This window comes from Lissotriton vulgaris, chromosome 5 (genome assembly GCF_964263255.1).
Source record: "Lissotriton vulgaris chromosome 5, aLisVul1.2, whole genome shotgun sequence".
NCBI lineage: Eukaryota > Metazoa > Chordata > Amphibia > Caudata > Salamandridae > Lissotriton > Lissotriton vulgaris.
Window position 1 is genome coordinate 1,305,895,853 of NC_141693.1, and position 20,187 is coordinate 1,305,916,039.

Genomic DNA, 20,187 nt, shown 5'->3' on the forward strand with positions numbered 1-20,187 from the left:
TAAAGAAAGGCACTTTCGTGCTAAGTAAATAAAAACATTTTTTATTACTAATCCATCCTGGATTGGTAAATGTAAAAAATGTCCCTTTGTGCACTTCTGTTATGATGCATCATTGTGCCTTTTTTGTTTTTTTGCCCAGAGCTGCACAATATTAGCAAAAAACTGTTCTTGCCAATGTTGCACAGCTTTGGCAACCAGCATAGACAAAGTCAATACTTCTAAAATGCAAGACCTATTGGCTTTCCCAGTGCTTGATTCTACTTACAGTACAGGCAGAAGCGTTTTTCCTTTCCCCCTAGGTGGAAACGTATGCATTAAGGTCAAACTTAACAAGCATTTGCCATTCCAGTAGGTCTCGCTGTTGGGGATAGTGAGCAGCACAGATGAAAAGCAATACCTTTGGCCGGTTCTGTTCAGCATTAGAAAAAAAATAAAAGGTGCAATGACGCGGCCGTTGTTGGGGGTCATGTCAATCTGTAGGCTCGCACCTCTGGATGAGACACACTTAGAGAATGAAGCACATGCCTTTTTCTTTTATTATTTATTGACTAACCTACGATCAGCCAATAAAAAAAGTAGATTGTAAATGCCAGAAAGTACTTTTTTGGAGGGCTAGCAGTTACATGCCGCCTGGACCTCAAACAAATATACATTTAAAAAGTGTATTTTAAAAACAGAACTGAAAAGGTGGGGGCAATGGAGGAGTGAGTGCAGGGTCGGATTGGAGGAAAGCAATAGAGATTGGGCAGGGGCATGAGGGAGAGAGCAACATAGGACGGACGCAGGAGAGAAACAGTCAAGCGAGACCGCACCATGGAGATCAGGGGAGAGGTCCACAGAACAGAGAGCGAGCAGCCCGGGATCGAGAGCTTAGACACAGAGCACTGGGAAGGATACTTTGTGTGAGCAGGAAGGAGAGAAACACATCGGGAAGAGACATGGAAAAAGACATGCACTCTGATGGAGCACTAAACCAAAAAGAAAACAGTATTTCCCTAAAGTGAGCAATGAAGGACAATATACAGGCAGTCAAGAGGATGGTGAAAAGGTTATGCTCCAGAGGTCAGACAACCACAGAATTCACAAGGGCAGCCATCAAATAATAAGCAAAATGATAGATGTTGGACGGAATACTGAACAATGCAAACATTTACCCCCTGTCACAAGGATCTGGGTTTAATCCATCATTCTTTTGCTCACAACGCCACCTCAGTTTGGACCCAGCCATATGCAAATCAGTCTTGACCCTGTTCCTTATGGGAACAGTCCAGTCCGAACTGCCACACCAGATCCTCCCTAGACTGGAAACAATCATCTTGGGACCAGTTTCGAGGCATCGCCCCACATCAGCCAGGCTAGCTTGAAACCGGTGGTACATTGAGCACGGGACCCACTTCTGGGCATACCTGTCCCACTGACAAATGCAAAAGAAACAATTGATGGACGGATTGCTGAACAATGCAAACATTTACCCCCGTCACAAGTATCTGGGTTTAATCCATCATTCTTTTGCTCACAACACCACCCCAGTTTGGTACAGATCTCTGTCTGGGGAGAATGTTTGACATTGTTCAGCATTCTGTCCATCTATTGTTCGTTTTGCATTTGTCACACCGAGTGGGATGGGTATGCCCATCCCATCCTGTTCTCCCCATGCCCCCTTTGTCAAGCTAGCCTGGTTGATGAGGGGTGATATCCTGAAACCGGTCCCAGGATGCTTGTTTCCGTTCCAGGGAGGAGTTCAGGCAGGACTGTTCCCATGGGGTACAGGGTCAAGACAGATTTGTATATGGCTGGGTTTAAACTGGAATGGTATGGGAAGCAAAGAAATTATGGATTTAGACCCAGATAACTGTACTGGGGTGACTGTTTGACATTGTTCAGCATTCTGTCCATCAATTGTTCTTTTTTACATCAAATAATAAATAAGCAAATGAGAGTGATAATAATGGCAAAGAATGATAAGCAATTGGTGTGATGTAAGCCTCAGTAATGTATTTACTGCCTGGTAGGCTCTTCTTACAAACAAGCAGGGGCAAAGCCAATAGGTCTCACCTATTTGAGATGCTGGCTTTGGAAATGATTTCTAGTCCTGCATAGCTACTGAACAGCATGGGCAAACACATTTTTAAAAAGTGGTATGATATGGCCAAAACTTACATGCTTATTTTTGTTTAAAAGGGCATTTACCCTGGCCGTGTCATATCGCCTGTTTTTATTATTATTTTCTTCTGTGTGCTTCCCATCACCCCTTGCCTGCACTGTCCCCCACCTACATCCTTGTCTTCCACCTTCCGTATTGCCTCGAACTCCCAATCACGTCCCCTTTCTTGAAAAAAATTATAAGAAGTGGGAGAGTGAAAGAAGCACACTGGTAGGGTGAGGAAAGGCAAGAGAGGATAAGGAACACATGGACAATTGGGGGTGGGCAGGAGTGGAGTGATGTGTCAAGCACACGGACAATCAAGGAAGAGCAGGAGAGGCTGAAGAAGGCACTCAAACTATAGATGATGGGCAAGAGGAACACATGGACAATTGAGGGAGGGTGGGAGGGGTGTTTCAAGCACAGAGAGAATCGAGGATGAGCAGAAGAGGTTGAAGCAAGCACTCAAACTAGATGGTTTGACAAAACCGGCTGTGTTAAGCACATGCACAAAGGCGGTTGGGGCCTGCGACTGGGGAATGAAACAGATAAAGCACATGGACCACAAAATGTGGGCCGGAGGGGCTGTAGTCAATAGAGGGTTGGCGGGAGGGGCTCGGGTATCACAAGGAAAATGATGAGTGGGCAGGATAAAATCGAGGAGGGACACAGGGAAGTCCATGAGGGAAATAGTTAGAAAACACACACACTAACTCTTGTAGAGTGCTTCAACAAAAAGAACAGAAGTGCCTGAAAAAGTGAGCATTGAAAGGACATAGTAATGTGTCTATGCTCTATGGGAGGGACAAGCACAGGAAGAGGAAGGAAAGCCTATAGAAGCTGACCAGTAAGAAGAAATGAAGTGACAGTGACAGTGAAGTAAACCAATGGTAACCAATAGGTGACCTCTAAACCCACTATAAAGTAAAACTAGCACTCACTGTCTTATGTGAGACCTAATGAGATGAACTGTGCCTCTTTGGTTCATCCAAAACTACTACCTTGTAGAATACATTTTATGATTTTCCTATAGAAATTACAGCAGAGAGTTAAAACAAAGCCTCCAAGGCTCAAACTATGTTACATGGAGAGGTTTGTGGGACATGGTGATTTAGTTCTAGATAGGCCAGGACCTTCAAAATCTTTGTTTGGATGAACTGGTGTGTGCTGAAACTTTCCGTTTGCCTCATAGTCTACAAAGCCAGACCTGTTCCACCTCCCTTGTTAAACAACTACAACTCAAAACCTGAAGGCCCACCACCCCACTATTGTAAAATGCAGGGGGTTTTACTGAAGCTGCCTAGGTAAGAGCATAGAAGCTGATGAGGAATAAGGGAGGTACAGGGCCCATCCCAGAGCCAGGGTCTTTGGAATTATGTGATTTTGTGGCTGTATTATTCTACTTATGGATTTTCCGCACTTACCACATAAACTAACATCTACTGCAGAATCTGTAGGTTTTAACAAGTAAAATGGTTTCTAACCTAAAGAGATCAAATAATACTTAAAACTCAGAAACACTTGTTGCTGTGCAGTGAAAGTCCGCTCACAAAGGTTGACTGGCCATCATTCAATTGCTTATTGTTGTAGTTGGGTGTTTGAGTGATACTAATTAATTAAAACCTTTGCCCAAATAATGTTAACATGTCTAAAAATGACAAAATAATAAGGTAATACTACAACAAAATATGCTGCCTACGCTGCATAATTCTCCTTTTCTTGCTGCAAAATCTAGCAAACCCTACCCCATAATTCAGTCCTCACCTGCTGCATAATTCCAGTAGCCCTGCCCAGAGCTTCACCATGAAATGTGTGCTTTTCCCATAAAAGCCATTCCAGTTAGTCACCATGAGGAGGTGGTGAATGAGAGACCAGGGCCTTTGTAAGAACACAGCTGTACATAGAAGAGTGAATCAGAGAGAAAACAACCAGCCTCTCTGAGAGGTCAATCAAGTAATCAATCAGGATTTATATAGCATGTAAAATCATGTGAGGGTCTGACAATGCTGGAGTTGCTAGCTGCTTCTTGGTGCCTTGTTCATTCAAACAACAATGTCTTGAGTGCTTTTCTGAATTCCCAGAGCTATCGACATTCTAGAGTTGCAGGGGAAGGTCATTCCAGGCTTTGGTTACCAGGTGAGAGAAGGAGGGTCCTCTACTGTTGGATCGGTAGACCCAGGTGGTGTTTGCGAGGAAAAGGGAGGCGGATCGCAGGTGTGTGGTCGGTTGGTGAGTGTCTGAAAAGTATCAGCGCTCCGTCCATCATCTCCTTGTGTTTGCTTTGTTCGCCCTAAGTTGGCAGGGTATGCCCAGACATGGGTCCCTTGCTCACTTTGCCCTGGATTCAAGCTAGCCTGGCTGATGAAGGGTGTCACCCAGAAACCTGTCCCAGGATGCTTGTTTCCGGTTCAGGGATGACTTGGCTTGGCAGTTCGGTCTGGACTGTTCCCATGAGGCACAGGGTCAAGACCAATTTGCATATAGCTGAATCTGAACTGAGGTGGCGAAGTGAGCTAAAGAATGATGATGGATTCAACCCAGATGTGTGACTGGGGGTGAGTGTCTGAAAAGTTTCAGCGCTCTGTCCATCATCTGTCCATCATCTCTTTGTGTTTGCTTTGATCGCCCTAAGTTGGCAGGGTATGCCCAGACATGGGTCCCTTGCTCACTTTGCCACTGGATTCAAGCTAGCCTGGCTGGTGAAGGGTGTTATTCAGAACCCGGTCCCAGCATGTTTGTTTCCATATCAGGGAAGACTTGGCTTGGCAGTTCGGGCTGGACTGTTTCCATGAGGCACAGGGTCAAGACTGATTTGCATATAGCTGGGTTTGAACTGAGGTGGTGAAGTGAGCTAATGAATGATGATGGATTCAACCCAGATTTGTGACTGGGGGTGAGTGTCTGAAAAGTGTCAGCGCTCCGTCCATTTTCTTCTTGTGTTTGCAGAAGTTCTTAGCAGCCTGCTCTTGGTCAGTGATGTGTCTGGGAGGTGGGAGATGAGAATAGTGCTCCACTAATCTTCTGATATCTTTTTCTGTTTTCTGCATGTGGACATGGGGGCTGTGGAGCCTGTGTTGGCAGTTCCTGAGATGCTGAAGTGGACGCTGTAGTGGTCGATCTAGGTGATATGTGGTTGTGCTTGACTCTGTTGCTGGACGTAAATATCGGGTCGAGCATGTGTCTTGTGATTTGGGTGGAGTCCGGGACAAGTTGTTGGAGGCCGTTGTTGCTCATGCTTTCCAGGAGGTCAGTTGTGTTGGTGTTAGCGGGGTCATCGAGGTGGAAGCTAAGGTCTCTTAGAAAGATGAACTGCTCAGAGACAATGGAGATCGGGGTGACGATGTCAGGGATGGTGTTGCAGAAGCTGGGGCATGGTAACAGTAGTCAGTATGCTAGTGTGCCTCCGATGGTGCTTTTTCCGTATGCGTGAAGTTGGAAATTAAGATGCTTCGTTATCGGGGTTGGGTCATCTGAGGAGGTTGTGCAGCGGATGGTGTCCTTGTAGATGATGGCAATTCCACCTGCATGTTTGTTGATTCGGTCCTGGTGTGCTATCTTCTAGCCTTAGGGTGAGGCGATGGTGATGTCTGGTGTGGAGGCAATAATGAGCCAGTTCTCTGAGAGAAAGATGACACTCGGGCGAGGGATGAGATCGTGCCTCAGATATCTGTGGAGTGATTGCTGGGCGATCGTGACTTGAGTAGAATGAACTGGAGCTGGTTTGTGGTGATCTCGGCCGGAGTGGTGGGCACAGTTGTGTTTGTGGGGACCCTAGGGCTGTTGGTTGCTTCAGTTTTGCAGGTGAAGTGGCAGGGTTGGCAGGGGAACAGTCCCCTGATGGGGCGTGGAGATGTGCAGCAGTAGTTATTACTGTCAATGTGCCCAGGATCCAAGGCTCGGAGGTCGGTGGCAGAGTGGCTGCGCTGGATGAAAGAACCAGGGTTCCTGGAGTTGGGTGCAGTTCAGGCATGAACAGGTGTGGCGGGTTTTGCTTTGGTGCGCCGGCAGGAGGCCCACTGTGCACATCCGCTGCACAGCCACGCTGTTACCTACTTTAAGTAGGTCCTGGGAGGAGGGAGGGGCAGGTCTAGGCTGAAAACGGGGGACAGGTGGGAGCACCGAATGATAAAAAAACAAGGAGAAACAGTGAAAAAAGAGGGAAAAGAAGGAGAAAGCTCTCAGAAATACAGGGGGAAAGAAAGGAGAAAGCAATAAAAAAAACGAGGTAAAAGCAGGAGAAATCACTCCGAAAATATGGGGGATAGGACGGAGAGAGCAGTAAAACGAGGCAAAAACATGAGAAAGCGCTAAGAATAGCAGAGCAGCATCACGGGAGAGCTGGGCTTGGGACCACAGCACTCTGTCACCAAGGAGATGCCACCTGTAGATCACAGTGAAATGCCAGCGAGGCTGTAATAGACTTTTGATTACAACAACAATGGGAGGAACGGATACTGTAAAGGACATGGGCTGGTATTATCCACTTACAGAGCCATCTCGGGCAGAGGGACAAATGGCAGGCAGAAGAACCGGCATTAAGGGAGGTGTAGCCCTTGACTGCAAAGACTTCGAACACCCAGCTCGGAACATTCTGTTACATTAAAGGAAGACCCTTCTGTCTTCCCGAAGAGCCATGTCAAAACCATGCTGCCGCCCCAGACAACACGGGGCCTGCAGCCCTTGCAAACATCCAACACCACCTCTGTGAGACAGGATGTAAACCTCCCCACACAGCACTGGACACAGGATGTAAACCTCCACACATAACACCAGACACTCAGACCTTACAGAAAAACCCAAGGGGAGCTCTGTGGCACAACATAAAAATGAATTACCCGTTAGCCATAGACCGCTTTTCTTACAGAACCATCCTTCCCCCCAAAGCACAGTGAGGGGATCTTACAGAACTATGTTATACCTGGTATATCAAATGTCTCTAGGCATGCACTCCTTACAAACACATCTCAGAGGAGCTCCGTGATGCAGTCTAGACTAATGCCCCCATTAGACCGGTCTTTAAGAACCATCTAATACTGCCTCTATGATACAGTATAGAACCCCTTCAAATCAAAGGGTGCAGAGAACCTATAAACTCATCCTATATTGGTCCTGTCACAGAATGACGTAAACCCAACACCCCAAACAGCAGAAAACAACAGAGGCAACAGAAGGGAACTTTTTTCGAAAGTGCATATCTAAAATATGTAACATTATGCATCAAACAGAATAAGAAGCATAGGGTGCTAGCCAGGCAAAATATCTGCTTCCAGAAAATGCACAAATACGTTAACTTTGAGCCTATAATTATATTGTGAACAGGTTGCACCCCTTAAAATAATAACAGTGTAATGGTTAAAACAAACATGTCCAGAGATCGAAACACATGTCAGCTGCTGTGCCTGATGCTGTGAACACAACTAATGTAAGCTTACACGCCTCAACACACAGTGCTGTCAATCACTGCACAACCATCTCAGAGCTCTGTGACACTGGATGTAATAACATTCTCAACAATATAGAAGGCATCCAGTCCTTACAGGCCTTATCAACCCACCCATGTGACACAGGGTATAATAACATCTGGCATAGCAGACAGCCCGCAGGCTTGCAGACCATGTCAGACCTCTCTGTACGACAGAATAGAATAATACTGGCCACAACCCTTACAGGTCACATCAGGTCAGCTGTGGCACAAGATAGCAATACACTCCCAGCAACACTGTTCCTGGAGCCTATGCACAGATTCACCCTGACCGTTGGTGTGATGCAGGGTTCAAGTCTTGACCTCGAGCCTTACACTTGCCTTCAAATGCAGGTGGCCAGCCCATTGGCCGATGACTTTGTACTCGGGCGTGGAATTCTTGAACTGGTACTGGTAGATGTCGTACCGTCCCGGGGAGTCTCCGTTCTCATTAAATGTCACCGGTGTGCCAGCTATTCCTACAGAGGAAAATTCACAGGTTATCGTCTTTACTGTCATATTTCAGAGAACTGCACTTGTAGATTAAGTGTGGAACTTCAAATGGGGTTACACTGGAAACATTAGTTCATACCATGGAACCCCCCCCCCTCCGCCATAAATTTTGCAATAAACTCCCCAGTTGCCTTAGACAGTTAAGATACCACATTCCAGTCAGAAATTTGCTAAAGACCCTCATTTTCTGGTAACACAAGACACCAAATAAAGCACACTCTGCTAATTGAGCACTTGGGGCCAGATGTAGGAAGCCTAATTCCGGTCGGTAACGGCCGAAATAACCGAATTTCAGCTGTTACCGACTGGGAATTAGGCTTTTCAGATGTAGGTGGCCAAATTGTAGGATTCGGTAATTTACTGAATCGGTAACTTAAGGAATCGGTAAATTACTGAATTCTTAACATACCAATTTGGTAAATTACCGAATCCTTAATGTAGAAAGCACTCAAGTGAGTGCTTTTTACATTTAAGGATTCGTTATTTACCACCAACTTTTGGTTGGTGGTAAATTCCAAATACCTTTTAAAAACCAATTTTGTGCTTTTTAGGTTTTGCCTCGCCAAAAAGATGCGCTCTGCGCATCTTTTTTGCGCAGGCGAAAACCTGATGAGAACTGTAGTGTGCTTTGGGTCGGCCCTCGTCATTCATTGGCTGGCTCCGTAAATGGAGCCTAGCCATTGGATGAGGGGCCTGTCCGTCAATGCCGGACCAGACACGGGGGCGTTCCCGACATTCTTTGGCTTTTGCCGACGTCACACGACGCCGGGAACGCCCCCGAGTCTGGTCCGGCATTGCCGGCACTTCTGCGTCTCTCCTCCCCCGTTTCCCGCCCCGTGACTGGCCGGCCGGCCAATCCTAGCGCGGCCGGCCGGAAGTGCCCGCCCCCCGCAGCCCGGGGGAAGAAGGAAGACGGCAAGAAGTATGGCGGCGCCCGCGGGGCTCCCGTGGCCTGGAGGGAACCCTGGGAGATGCGGAGGACGTTGCCGGTCTCCCATGCCGAAGAGGGAGACCGGAGAAGTGCCAGAGAGATTGACGCCGTCGACGTTGCCGGTCTCCCATGCCGAAGAGGGAGACCGGAGAAGTGCCGCCGTCGCAAGGTGCAGGTGAGTCGATTTGGGTTTTTTTTTTCCCCTCCTCTCTTCCCCTGCCTTCCTGCCCCAACCTCTCTCCCCCTGTCTCCTACCTTCACTCGTCGCTACGGGCCGCCGCTTAAGCGAGGTCGCTGCCGCCTTGCAATCTCCACGAGGCAGGACGCTGTCGTCTCCGATGGGCTCCGCTGCCTGCTTTCAGCCCCCGCCGGATCTCAAAGCGGGCGTCAAGGGCAGCAACGGCACAGGGGAGCTCTCCGAAGTCAAAATCAGGCTTCTCCACTCTCGTTGGGCCTATACGATGCTAATGACGATGGACGGCGGGCAGGACCTCAGGAAAACGTCCACCCTCTTTCCCGCAGTGGGAAGACTCCCGATGATGCCGTCTGCGTGGTGCCCCTGGAGTGTTCCACCAGATACAGCCCCCCCCCCCGTCGTCCATCGCCTCAGTGCCTCCGGGGCTCCACGCCAGCTCAGTCATGCGCCTGGACAATGTCTTTCACCCGCTTCTGCACTAAGCTGCACCGCCGGGCTCCTGGGTCAGATCTTCAGGCCTAGCTTTGTCGGGCCGTGTGGTACCCCCGAGGCGCAGCTCCGGCGATCTGGCTCTCGCGGTTAGGGCTGCTCAGCTGACTGTCCCGTCCCGTTGCTCCCACAGTGATATCGGGTTCTAGGCGGCTGTACTCCCTCAGTGCCTCTGGGACGATGCTAATGACGATGGACGGCGGGCAGGAGCTCAGGAAAACGTCCACCCTCTTTCCCGCAGTGGGAAGACTCCCGATGATGCCGTCTGCGTGGTGCCCCTGGAGTGTTCCACCAGATACAGCCCCCCCCCCCGTCGTCCATCGCCTCAGTGCCTCCGGGGCTCCACGCCAGCTCAGTCATGCGCCTGGACAATGTCTTTCACCCGCTTCTGCACTCAGCTGCACCGCCGGGCTCCTGGGTCAGATCTTCAGGCCTAGCTTTGTCGGGCCGTGTGGTACCCCCGAGGTGCAGCTCCGGCGATCTGGCTCTCGCGGTTAGGGCTACTCAGCTGACTGTCCCGTCCCGTTGCTCCCACAGTGATATCGGGTTCTAGGCGGCTGTACTCCCTCAGTGCCTCTGGGTCCCTCACACCAGCTCAATTGTGCGTCTGGACCATATCGCTCACCCGCTTCGGCACTTGGCTTCACCGTCGGGCTCCTGCGTCCGCTCTTCCTGCCTAGCTTGTGTCGCGCCGTGCTTTGCCCCCGGGGCGCAGCTCTGGGTGTCGGCGGTCGGCCGCTGTGCCTCTCTCCCTATGCTGTTGTCTGCTGCCGCGTCTTGGTGGTGTAGTCTGGCTCTCGCGGCTGGGGCTGCTCGGGTGTCTGTTCTGGCCCTTACCTCTCTGCTGGTTACGCGCCCCTCGCCGCCATCTTGGGCCTTACTGCCCCCGTGTTTCCAGGTTCTAGGCGGCTGTATTCCTGTGTCGGTCCTCCAGTGGCGTCTAGACCTTCCTTCGGCTATTTACCCCGAAATCGGGACTTTTCAGGCAATTCCTAACGTCTGCTTCAGATCATCTCTCCGGAGCGGAGATGTGAGTCTTTACCGGCCATGCTGTTGGCAACGCCACCCCCAATGAATCTACTTTTGAGGCATAAAATGTGTGAACCATGTTCTAACGATATGAAGTGTAACCTGAAGAGGTTTTAAAAGCCCCCATGTCCAAAGAATTCCCATAAAGTAACGGGATTTAATTGGAGGCTGGGCCACCATTTTCTTACTGTGGATGGGCAAGAGATGCGAGATTTCTAAGATCCTGAAGCAGAACGTGATCTGCTGGCCAGTGGGAATTTTGAAATTAAAAATGACATTTGAATTAAGGGTCTGTATACATTTTGTGGCTCAAGATAATTGGGCTGTCAGCTTGTGGGTGTCTTTTGCACGTGTGTGCCCCTGTTGTCTGCTTGTGCCTCTGTGTGCCCCTGTTGTCTGCTTGTGCCTCTGTGTGCCCCTGTTGCCTGCTTGTGCCTCTGTGTGCCCCTGTTGTCTGCTTGTGCCTCTGTGTGCCCCTGTTGCCTGCTTGTGCCTCTGTGTGCCCCTGTTGCCTGCTTGTGCCTCTGTGTGCCCCTGCTTGTGCCTCTGTGTGCCCCTGCTTGTGCCTCTGTGTGCCCCTGTTGCCTGCTTGTGCCTCTGTGTGCCCCTGTTGCCTGCTTGTGCCTCTGTGTGCCCCTGTTGCCTGCTTGTGCCTCTGTGTGCCCCTGTTGCCTGCTTGTGCCTCTGTGTGCCCCTGTTGCCTGCTTGTGCCTCTGTGTGCCCCTGTTGCCTGCTTGTGCCTCTGTGTGCCCCTGTTGCCTGCTTGTGCCTCTGTGTGCCCCTGTTGCCTGCTTGTGCCTCCGTCTGCCCCTGTTGCCTGCTTGTGCCTCCGTCTGCCCCTGTTGCCTGCTTGTGCTGTTGGTGTGTGTGGAGGGCTCTGTGTGGCTGTGTGTGTAGGAAGCTTTGTGTGGCTGTGTGTGTGGAGGGCTCTGTGTGGCTGTGTGTGTGGGGGGCTCTGTGTGGCTGTGTGTGCGGGGCTCTGTGTGGGGGTGTGTGTGGGGCGGCTCTGTGTGTGAGAGAGAGAGATTTGTTTAAATACCAGGATAATTGCCGGCAGCAGCACCCTTGCCGTGTAATGCCTTGTACTACATCTGTGTTAGCAGTCGCCTCAGGCTGTTGTTTTTTTTTATGCAGGGGACGGGATTTGATCATGCCCATTACGCCGTATTGCTTTTCAAAGGCAACTGTTGCAGAGCCAAGTGGGCTGTTGAAAATTGTGTTTTCTCCACCTGCCCCTGTTGCCTGCTTGTGCCTCCGTTTTCGTGCCCCTGTTGCCTGCTTGTGCCCCTGTTGCCCGCTTGTGCCTCCTTGTGCCCCTGTTGCCCGCTTGTGCCTCTGTGTGCCCCTGTTGTCTGCTTGTGCCTCTGTGTGCCCCTGTTGCCTGCTTGTGCCTCTGTGGGCCCCTGTTGCCTGCTTGTGCCTCTGTGGGCCCCTGTTGCCTGCTTGTGCCTCTGTGTGCCCCTGTTGCCTGCTTGTGCCTCCGTCTGCCCCTGTTGCCTGCTTGTGCCTCCGTCTGCCCCTGTTGCCTGCTTGTGCTGTGTTGGTGTGTGTGGAGGGCTCTGTGTGGCTGTGTGTGTAGGAAGCTTTGTGTGGCTGTGTGTGTGGAGGGCTCTGTGTGGCTGTGTGTGTGGGGGGCTCTGTGTGGCTGTGTGTGTGGGGGGCTGTGTGTGCGGGGCTCTGTGTGGGGGTGTGTGTGGGGCGGCTCTGTGTGTGTTTGTGTGTGTCATTTGCGATAGATAAAGCTAGTGGCATTGTAAATGACAATGCCATTTATTTATGTTAAAAAAACATAAATAAAAATAATGTCAAGAGCAATGGCAATAGCTCTAACTTTAACAAAGGCAAAACCATTGCATTGTAAATGCTTGTTATTCAGTGCCATGAGGTAGAGATACAAGCCCTTAGGGCATGTGTGTCTGCCACATGTGCACCCATGCACTGTACAGGGGTGCAACAGAGTGTCAATGTGACACCCTGCCACCTTTGTATGTCTACCCCCTATTACCGATTCAGTATTTACCAGGACCATAGGAATGAATTTATGTATTTACCGAATTTTACTGATTCAGTAAAATTTTCCAAATCATTAGCTACATATCATTGACCGATTCTAAAATACCGAATCGGTAAAATTCAGTATTTTAGAATCAGTAAATGATATTTACCTACATCTGGCCCCTAATATCTAAAAGACCATATAACTGGGCTTGGGCCCATTTGCACTGATATATCCTCTGAGCTGCATGACATAATGTAATGTTTACAGTAATAAAATTACAAATATGTACAAAAACAAAATTTGACAAATCAATTGACAGCCCTTCCTAAGAGGGCCTAACAAAGTTTATCACAGTGCAAATATTCCAATCACAGGGTTTGTCAGCGGGGGTAACCAAAATCAAAACCATTGCCTACTATGCTAATCTGTTGGAGGCCAGATACTGAAATCACTATGTAAAAGCTTTAAATCAGTGTAATGAACTCCATCATTAAAACCCTAATGGATTGAGCATTTTTCCACAATAAATAGGGCAGGCTTACTGCCTTTGATGTACATTGTCATAACAAATAGGTCAGACATTTGTCATCTTACATAGCTATTCCTAATGTACCAATCAGGCTTATACTCTATCACTGACATATCTCCATAACCAACTCAAGCCTTATGTACTGAGTACAGGCTTTCCCACTTTGGTAATCTGTGAACTAATAACAATCCACACAAAAAGACCTATTGGTTTTGACATATGTTTTTCACATTAAAGAAATCAGATCCACTGCCTTTATCATGATGATCAATGACATCTTATATAACTTCTCCCAACAAACCTATCAACCATGTTGCCTTTATCATGGCTTGTTGCCATTCCCAACTAAGGCCCACTATATTGAGCATAAACATTCTCCCAAGGCAACCATCAGGCATGCAGTGATAACATTATAAATATTTGTCAAAGAAGTGGCCAATAAAAAGCAAAACCTTGCCTAATACATATATTTATGAGATCCCAAGGACGAAATGCTTTTCTACAGGTTTCAGAACAGTGAAACATCAATCTTCCCTTAAAGGAGTAATGTCTTTAACATATCTTTTTCACAATAAATAATACAGGCTTGCTGTTGGCTTTGTCATAATATTTCATAATGAACAGATCAGTCTTTATCAACAGCTTGTCACCACAACCAACTCTTTAATGCAAGATCCCTTTTAACTCAGAGGTTTGTACAGAGGAACATCAACTTTTGGCCAAAGCATATGCACCTCTCAGTACAGATTTGTAAAGCATATTTTCTGGTGATTGCACATGATCTGGAGACAGTTGCATTCTCCAACCTGGGGCCATATTATAGAATTGCACTGGGGGTGCAATGGGTGTTTGTGCCTACTTTGCGTGCACCCGGGGCACTTTGATATTACAGAAGGGGCCTCAGATGCTCCTCTGTAATACTGAAAGTGCTGGCGCACATACAGCACCACCGCTGCCTCAAGATTGAGTTTCCTCACGGAATCCCTTTGCCTCTGCGCCGCGCCGTATTACTGATGCGGGCGCAGCAGCAAAGAAGCACTCAGGAGTGCGCCATCAAAGAGGTGGCACACTGTCAGTGTGCCCCCTGATTGTAGCCCTCTAGCGGGGGCTCAGGTGGTTCCATCGAAACCCCAGGCATCCACTGACTGCACCTGCCTGCAAGGGGATTTGTAATCCTCATCAAAACTACAGGCAAGATGCCGCCAGCACTCTGAAAACACGGAGCGGCTTTAGCAGCGGGTCCGTTTTTCACATGAAGGCGCTGCCCTGGGGGCAGCAACTTCACCAAAATGTGGTTTATTTTCCTGGATTGCACAGGGCGCACCTTTTGAAATATAAGCCAAGCTCAATCCAAGAAAATACGCTGCATCCATAATATGACCCCAGATATAAAAAGAAAATGTAGGGACTATAAAGTACCATTGCCTGTGAATCCACACATTCTTCCTACTGTACAAGGGTTGCATATAAAACTAATGTAGTAGTTAGCCACAACTCTCTTAAATTCCTAGACCCCTAGCAGTATCTGATTTCAAGCTTCAAGAGAAATGCCATAAACTGTGGTCCTGATAAGTGTGCATACCAGATATCACAATAAATAAAGATTATTATCCAGCCAATAGTATTCCTTTAACCCCTCCCATGCTCGTGACGGAACCGTTCCGTCACGAGCCTCGGGTGGGTTGTGCTGGTGATGGAACGGGTCCATCACGGCCCGCTCGCCGCGCCTGCGCGGCACGAATTCCGCGCCTGCGCTGGACGTTCTGAAGAGCGGGCGGGGCCGTGACGGAACCGTTCCGTCACAAGCACAGCTCACTCGCGGGCCGTGATGGAGCTGTTCCGTCACGAGCACGGGACTGCCACGCGGCCCCGCCTCCCCCTTAACGCTGCGGCGGAATAGCCGCCGTAGCGAAGGGGTTAAAAAACGAATATGCCATGTGTTTTCAATTAGAAAAATGTCACAGGTAAAATACTGAGCAATGGTGAAAACTAAAATTATTTATCGCTTATAACTCTTGTCATGACCCCAGATTTAAAATAGTATGGCACTACATAATCAAGATGGTGACTATTGTCTGTAAATTCAATGGGGCTATATTCCTCTATCGAGCATTACCAGGTCCTTAAAATTGTAGGATTGGCCATGACATGCCAAATGTGAAAGTGCCTGTGGACTTTGATGATCTTGGTGGATGGGATAGATAGTTGGGTCTCCAAAGCCTTCTTGACTCTTTTGGGTAGATTTAGCAAGCAGTCAAGTCAAGACTAGCTCATGAGGGTTAGTGAGTCACCCAAACAGAACCGTTATTGCGCGTGCTATAAGTATGGTGACTCAACCAGGGTTACTACTTTAAAATAAACTACTTTAATAAAAACAATAAAATGTTTGTTCAGCATATATTGAAAAGAATCTATTGATCCCTTACTGTTCAAATTAGCCGTGGGCTATTCTCCATGGTTTGCAGACAGGCTTTGGTTAGCTGGGCGCATACCTCTTCATAGGGAGCAATGGCCCAATGTTATCTTATGGGAGCTCAGGCCCATGGATGGCGCGGACGCTGTCCATGGTGCTGAAAGTCTTTACGGCGGATGCCTAAGTATCCTGTTTGCTAAGCCGCCATTTTGACAAATTTCTATAATGAAGAAAGTCAGCAGACGAAACTTCACTTTAGAGAAAGTTAAAATGATGAGATACCTTTTCCACCACAATTTGTTTCCGCGCAAAATGTAATTTTTTTTTAAGGTCAGCATGATAAAGCTGTGGAATGGGAAGGGGTTTGGTATTCAGGATGGGCAGAGTTGTGAAGGGGGACATAGTAAGGGGCTTGTTTAAACAAGCATTTGCAATGCAATAGGTCTCGCTTTCTCAAAGATTTAAGCTATTGCCATTGTAAAAGGCATTGTAAATGGCGATGCCTTTTATTTATCGTTTTTAAAACCAACACATAGATAAAAGGTTTGTTATTTACAATGCCAGTAGCTAAATACCATTGCAAAAGAGAGACACGTAGAGCTCCACCAGTGCGCCTCGATGTTACCCTATTATTGTTGTGCTGGAACGAGCACCTGAGTTCACACTTACAACACTCCTACAATTCCAGCAATGAAACAAGAACACCGTACTATCCCAGTGCTGAAGACCCACTGTGTGCTCTGCCAGTGCCCCTCAATCCTGAGCCTTGCTATTGTACTTGTGAGGCTAATTCACAGCTCTGCCAGTGTGACTGAACCTTGATTTGCGCCACCCCTGCTATTCCACAAAGACCCACACGCAGCTGTCCCAGTGGATCTCAATCAATCCTGGACTGCAGCCCCCCATTTGATTCCAGCTCTGAGACAACACACTGTTCTTCTAATGCACCTCCTTCCAAAACGTACACCCCTGACGTTCTATTACATGCAGCTCCCCAAGTGTACCTGCAGCTCTGAACCCACATGCTGCTCTTCCAATGCACCTCACTCGTAACTCGTACACCACCCCCTCCATTCCACCTAGAAGAAATACAGCTCCCCCAGTCTATCTGCAGCTCTGAGACCACACGCTGCTATAGCTCCCCCAGTGTACCTGCAGCTCTGACCCCAGACGCTGCTCCTACAATGCACCTCCTTCCTAACTTATATCACATCTGCCATTCCATCACATATAGCGTCCCAGTGTACCTGCAGCTTTGACCCCACACACTGCTCTTTTGAGGCACCTCACTCCTAACTTATCGTGGCAGCACAAGAAAACTTAAATGGCCAAGACACATAAGCCCACAGCCGGGAGAGCTGCGAGGAGCAAGCAAAGACGAGTGTCCGATGCTTCGAGGCAGGCTGCAGCATAACCCGCCTTCTCCGTCCCCTGGCTCCGCTGCTCTGCTGGAGCCCCATGACTGATTGGGAGCTCGGAAATAGAGCACAAAAAGTGAAACCAGCTACAGCATCGCTGCTGGTTGATGTTGGACTCGATCCTGTTTGGGAGGCGGGAGGGCTGTTATTGGCATGCAAGTATTACAGGCACTGTAATGGGGCGCTTATAAAAAAAAAAACAAGTGTTGCATAGCTAAACACTTATAAGGTCCCAAAAGCGAGACCTATTGGCTATGCCAATGCTTGTTTTCCTAGACTGCAGTGACAGCAGGCACATCGATGTGCACGTAGTGAGCGTTGTAGGGGAAGAAAATTCCTTTAAAGAGAGTCATTTTCTCTCTGGATTTCCCTTCTCTTTTTGAATCTGAGGAGCAGCAACATTGTCGTGGTGTCACCACCAGGGCTTTAGGTGGAAGTGTTTTCAATATTATAATCAAGCCATACTTGCTGCTTATTTATCTTATGCAACTAGCAACCACTGACAAAGCCAATAGTCCTGACTTGTAGGTATGATGTGACTTGTATCATATATCTGGACGCAATGACAGGAACAGCAAAATACAAGTCGGGTGGCACACTGTGCTAAACACAGATTTTTTAGCTTACGTGTTTTTAAGCCACAGGGACACAAACCGACATTTTAGAGGAGGAAAGTGGGACATTTTAAAAAAAACATAATCGGGAGAATGCATTTATCCCAATAGATTTATAATCACCCGCGGCACAGTATTACTGACATGACGTCACGGAGTAAGTCAGTTAGGTACAGTGCTGAAATAAGGCACTTGGCCGGGTTACGAATGGTGTCACTCATAGTCGTGGAATGATACTCAAAATTACACAGAATTTATGAAAATGTCATAGATAAGCGATCTAAAACCCTAGCATCTATGGCATTGGCTGGGCATCCCGAATCCTGATCAGTAAAGTGGACAATACCATCAAACCAAAGCTACTTTGATCCGCTCCTCCTAAGGCAGCACTGAGAAACACCGCTCCCTGTATGGGCGGGGTTATGGAGCTGCTATCCAATAGAACAGAGCTCCGAAGATAGCCAATGATCAGAAAATACAAATTTCCTATGGATGCCACCTATTGCTGAACATCGTCAAACAGCACGGTCATCTTGGAACTTCAAAAAGATTTCTTCCTCCCTTTAAAATTATAGGGAAAACATATGCAATCTTTTCTCAAGCACTCTTGTTTACAGTTTTGATTATTTTTATACTTAGTCTGGTAACTCACTATGTTGCTCTAAAGAAATCAATGTAAAACATTATTGGGTATATTTTAAAAGTGCATTTGATCTCTTATGGTAAAAACATGTTTCTATTGAAGTTTAAAATGGCTATTCTAGTCGGCCGCTTTCGAGCACCTAATTGGCTACTGCTAATATAAATACAGTTTACAATATAATATTTCCGCATTGCCCCAGGACCTTTGTGAGTTAGTGCAGCGATGGGCGGAGCCTGGTAGATTCTCTTGGTTGGAAGTGATCGTTGTTGACATCGGAACCATCGCAACCGACACCCGGGAGCTAGCAGCGTGTGTCGCGGAGGGGACGGGGAAGATCAGTGAATGGTAGTCAGGGACTGACAAATGCTACAGGAAACGGAGTGCTATGATTAGTCGCCAGCAACAGCCATCGCTTACTTCGTGCCTCTGGCAGGTCGGACCTCTTTTGCCCAATGTGAGTTTTATTGAGTACAGTTGTCCAGCGTATATGTGTGGTTTTAGACAAAACTCGTCCTTTTAAAAGAAAATGTTATTTTCCTAACATGAGCCTCTATTATGATGTCACCGCATAACGAGCTGTGCACAAAATCTGTAAAAAGAAGCCAGGGTCATCTGCTAAAGTCCTGCTAAAACGTTGGTGTGTTGAGCTGCCAGATAGTATTTTGTAAGAACCAGAGAAACAAGCACAGCAGGTCTGCCGGCAGCAGGAAAAGCCGGGCGCGGGCTCGCACGGCAGACATTGGCCGTGCCGCACGGCAGTGAAAGTGGCAGGCTGGCAGCAGGGGAAGGGGGCAAGGCGATTTCCTTTCCAGAGCGTGCGACCATGTGGCACCACCATATGGCGCTGCGTGCTCCCGAAAGGGAAACGCCAAAAAGTGCACACGTTGCATTGCAAGCAATGCAACGCGTGCACTTCCTTTCTGCAAAAGCTCTGCTGATGGCATTAGGTCCCCTCCTATGCAACGCATGCGTGTTGTGTAGGACGAGACCTAAAAAGAGAGGAAAGTGGGAGTGTGTGTAAGGGTTTTAAAATGGAGTAACGTGGGAGGGGGAATAAGTGGTTTGAAAAAATGTGAGTTAAGAGGGAAGGGGAGCAAAGGGTTTGAAAAAATAGAGTAAAGAGAGAGTGAGAGTTAGGGGGCATATTATCAAGAACAACAATAAAATTATCGCCGTTTTGTGAATTCCCATAGCATCCCAGGTTCTGATCTTAACCTGGGCTTCTATTGGAATTCACAAGGGCATATTATCAAGCCCATTATCGCCACTTTAGTTAAAGCGGCTATAATTTTATCGCCGTTCTTGATAATATGCCCCTAAGAGGTTTATAAAAGGAGGAAACTGGGAGTAAGGATTTTGTAAAAAAAAAATGGGATTAAAGTGGGAGAGGAAGAAAGGGATTTGAAAAAAAAGGAGTCAAGTGGGAGGAGGAATGAGGGGTTTGTAAAAAGAATTGGAGATAACGCCAGGAAGCCAATAAGAGATTTAACATAAATGGAGTAAAGGGGAAATTGCACTTAGTGGGTGTAAACAGGGCACAAGTCCTAAAAAAAGAAGTGTGGGAACGCTGTCACCGGAAGTGACGTCACTACAGGAAGTGACATCACGAAAGGTGGCTTGCACCATCGGGCTCATTGCCGACCCTCGTTCACCCTTTAGATGCGATTGCATCTGCGAAGCCAGCGCGTGTGCTGCGTCCTGTGAGCTCCGATCTCGTCCCAGAGAGGGCAAAGAGTGAAGTCCAGCTATTTGGCATGGGGGACGGCGTCCACCCGGTAAAATAAGTGGGGGACGTCGTCCACCTGCGTG

The 20,187-nt window shown here is 48.0% G+C and overlaps 1 protein-coding gene across 1 annotated transcript in view; it reads right to left on the reverse strand.

The window, feature by feature from the left end:
• Positions 1 to 20,187, reverse strand: part of GRM4 (glutamate metabotropic receptor 4) — a 1,245,640-nt gene that overhangs the window by 207,187 nt on the left and 1,018,266 nt on the right. The window contains exon 8 of the mRNA XM_086923193.1: positions 7,947 to 8,083. Coding sequence (XP_086779319.1) covers positions 7,947 to 8,083 — 137 coding nt within the window. The remainder of the gene's footprint in view (positions 1 to 7,946; positions 8,084 to 20,187) is intronic.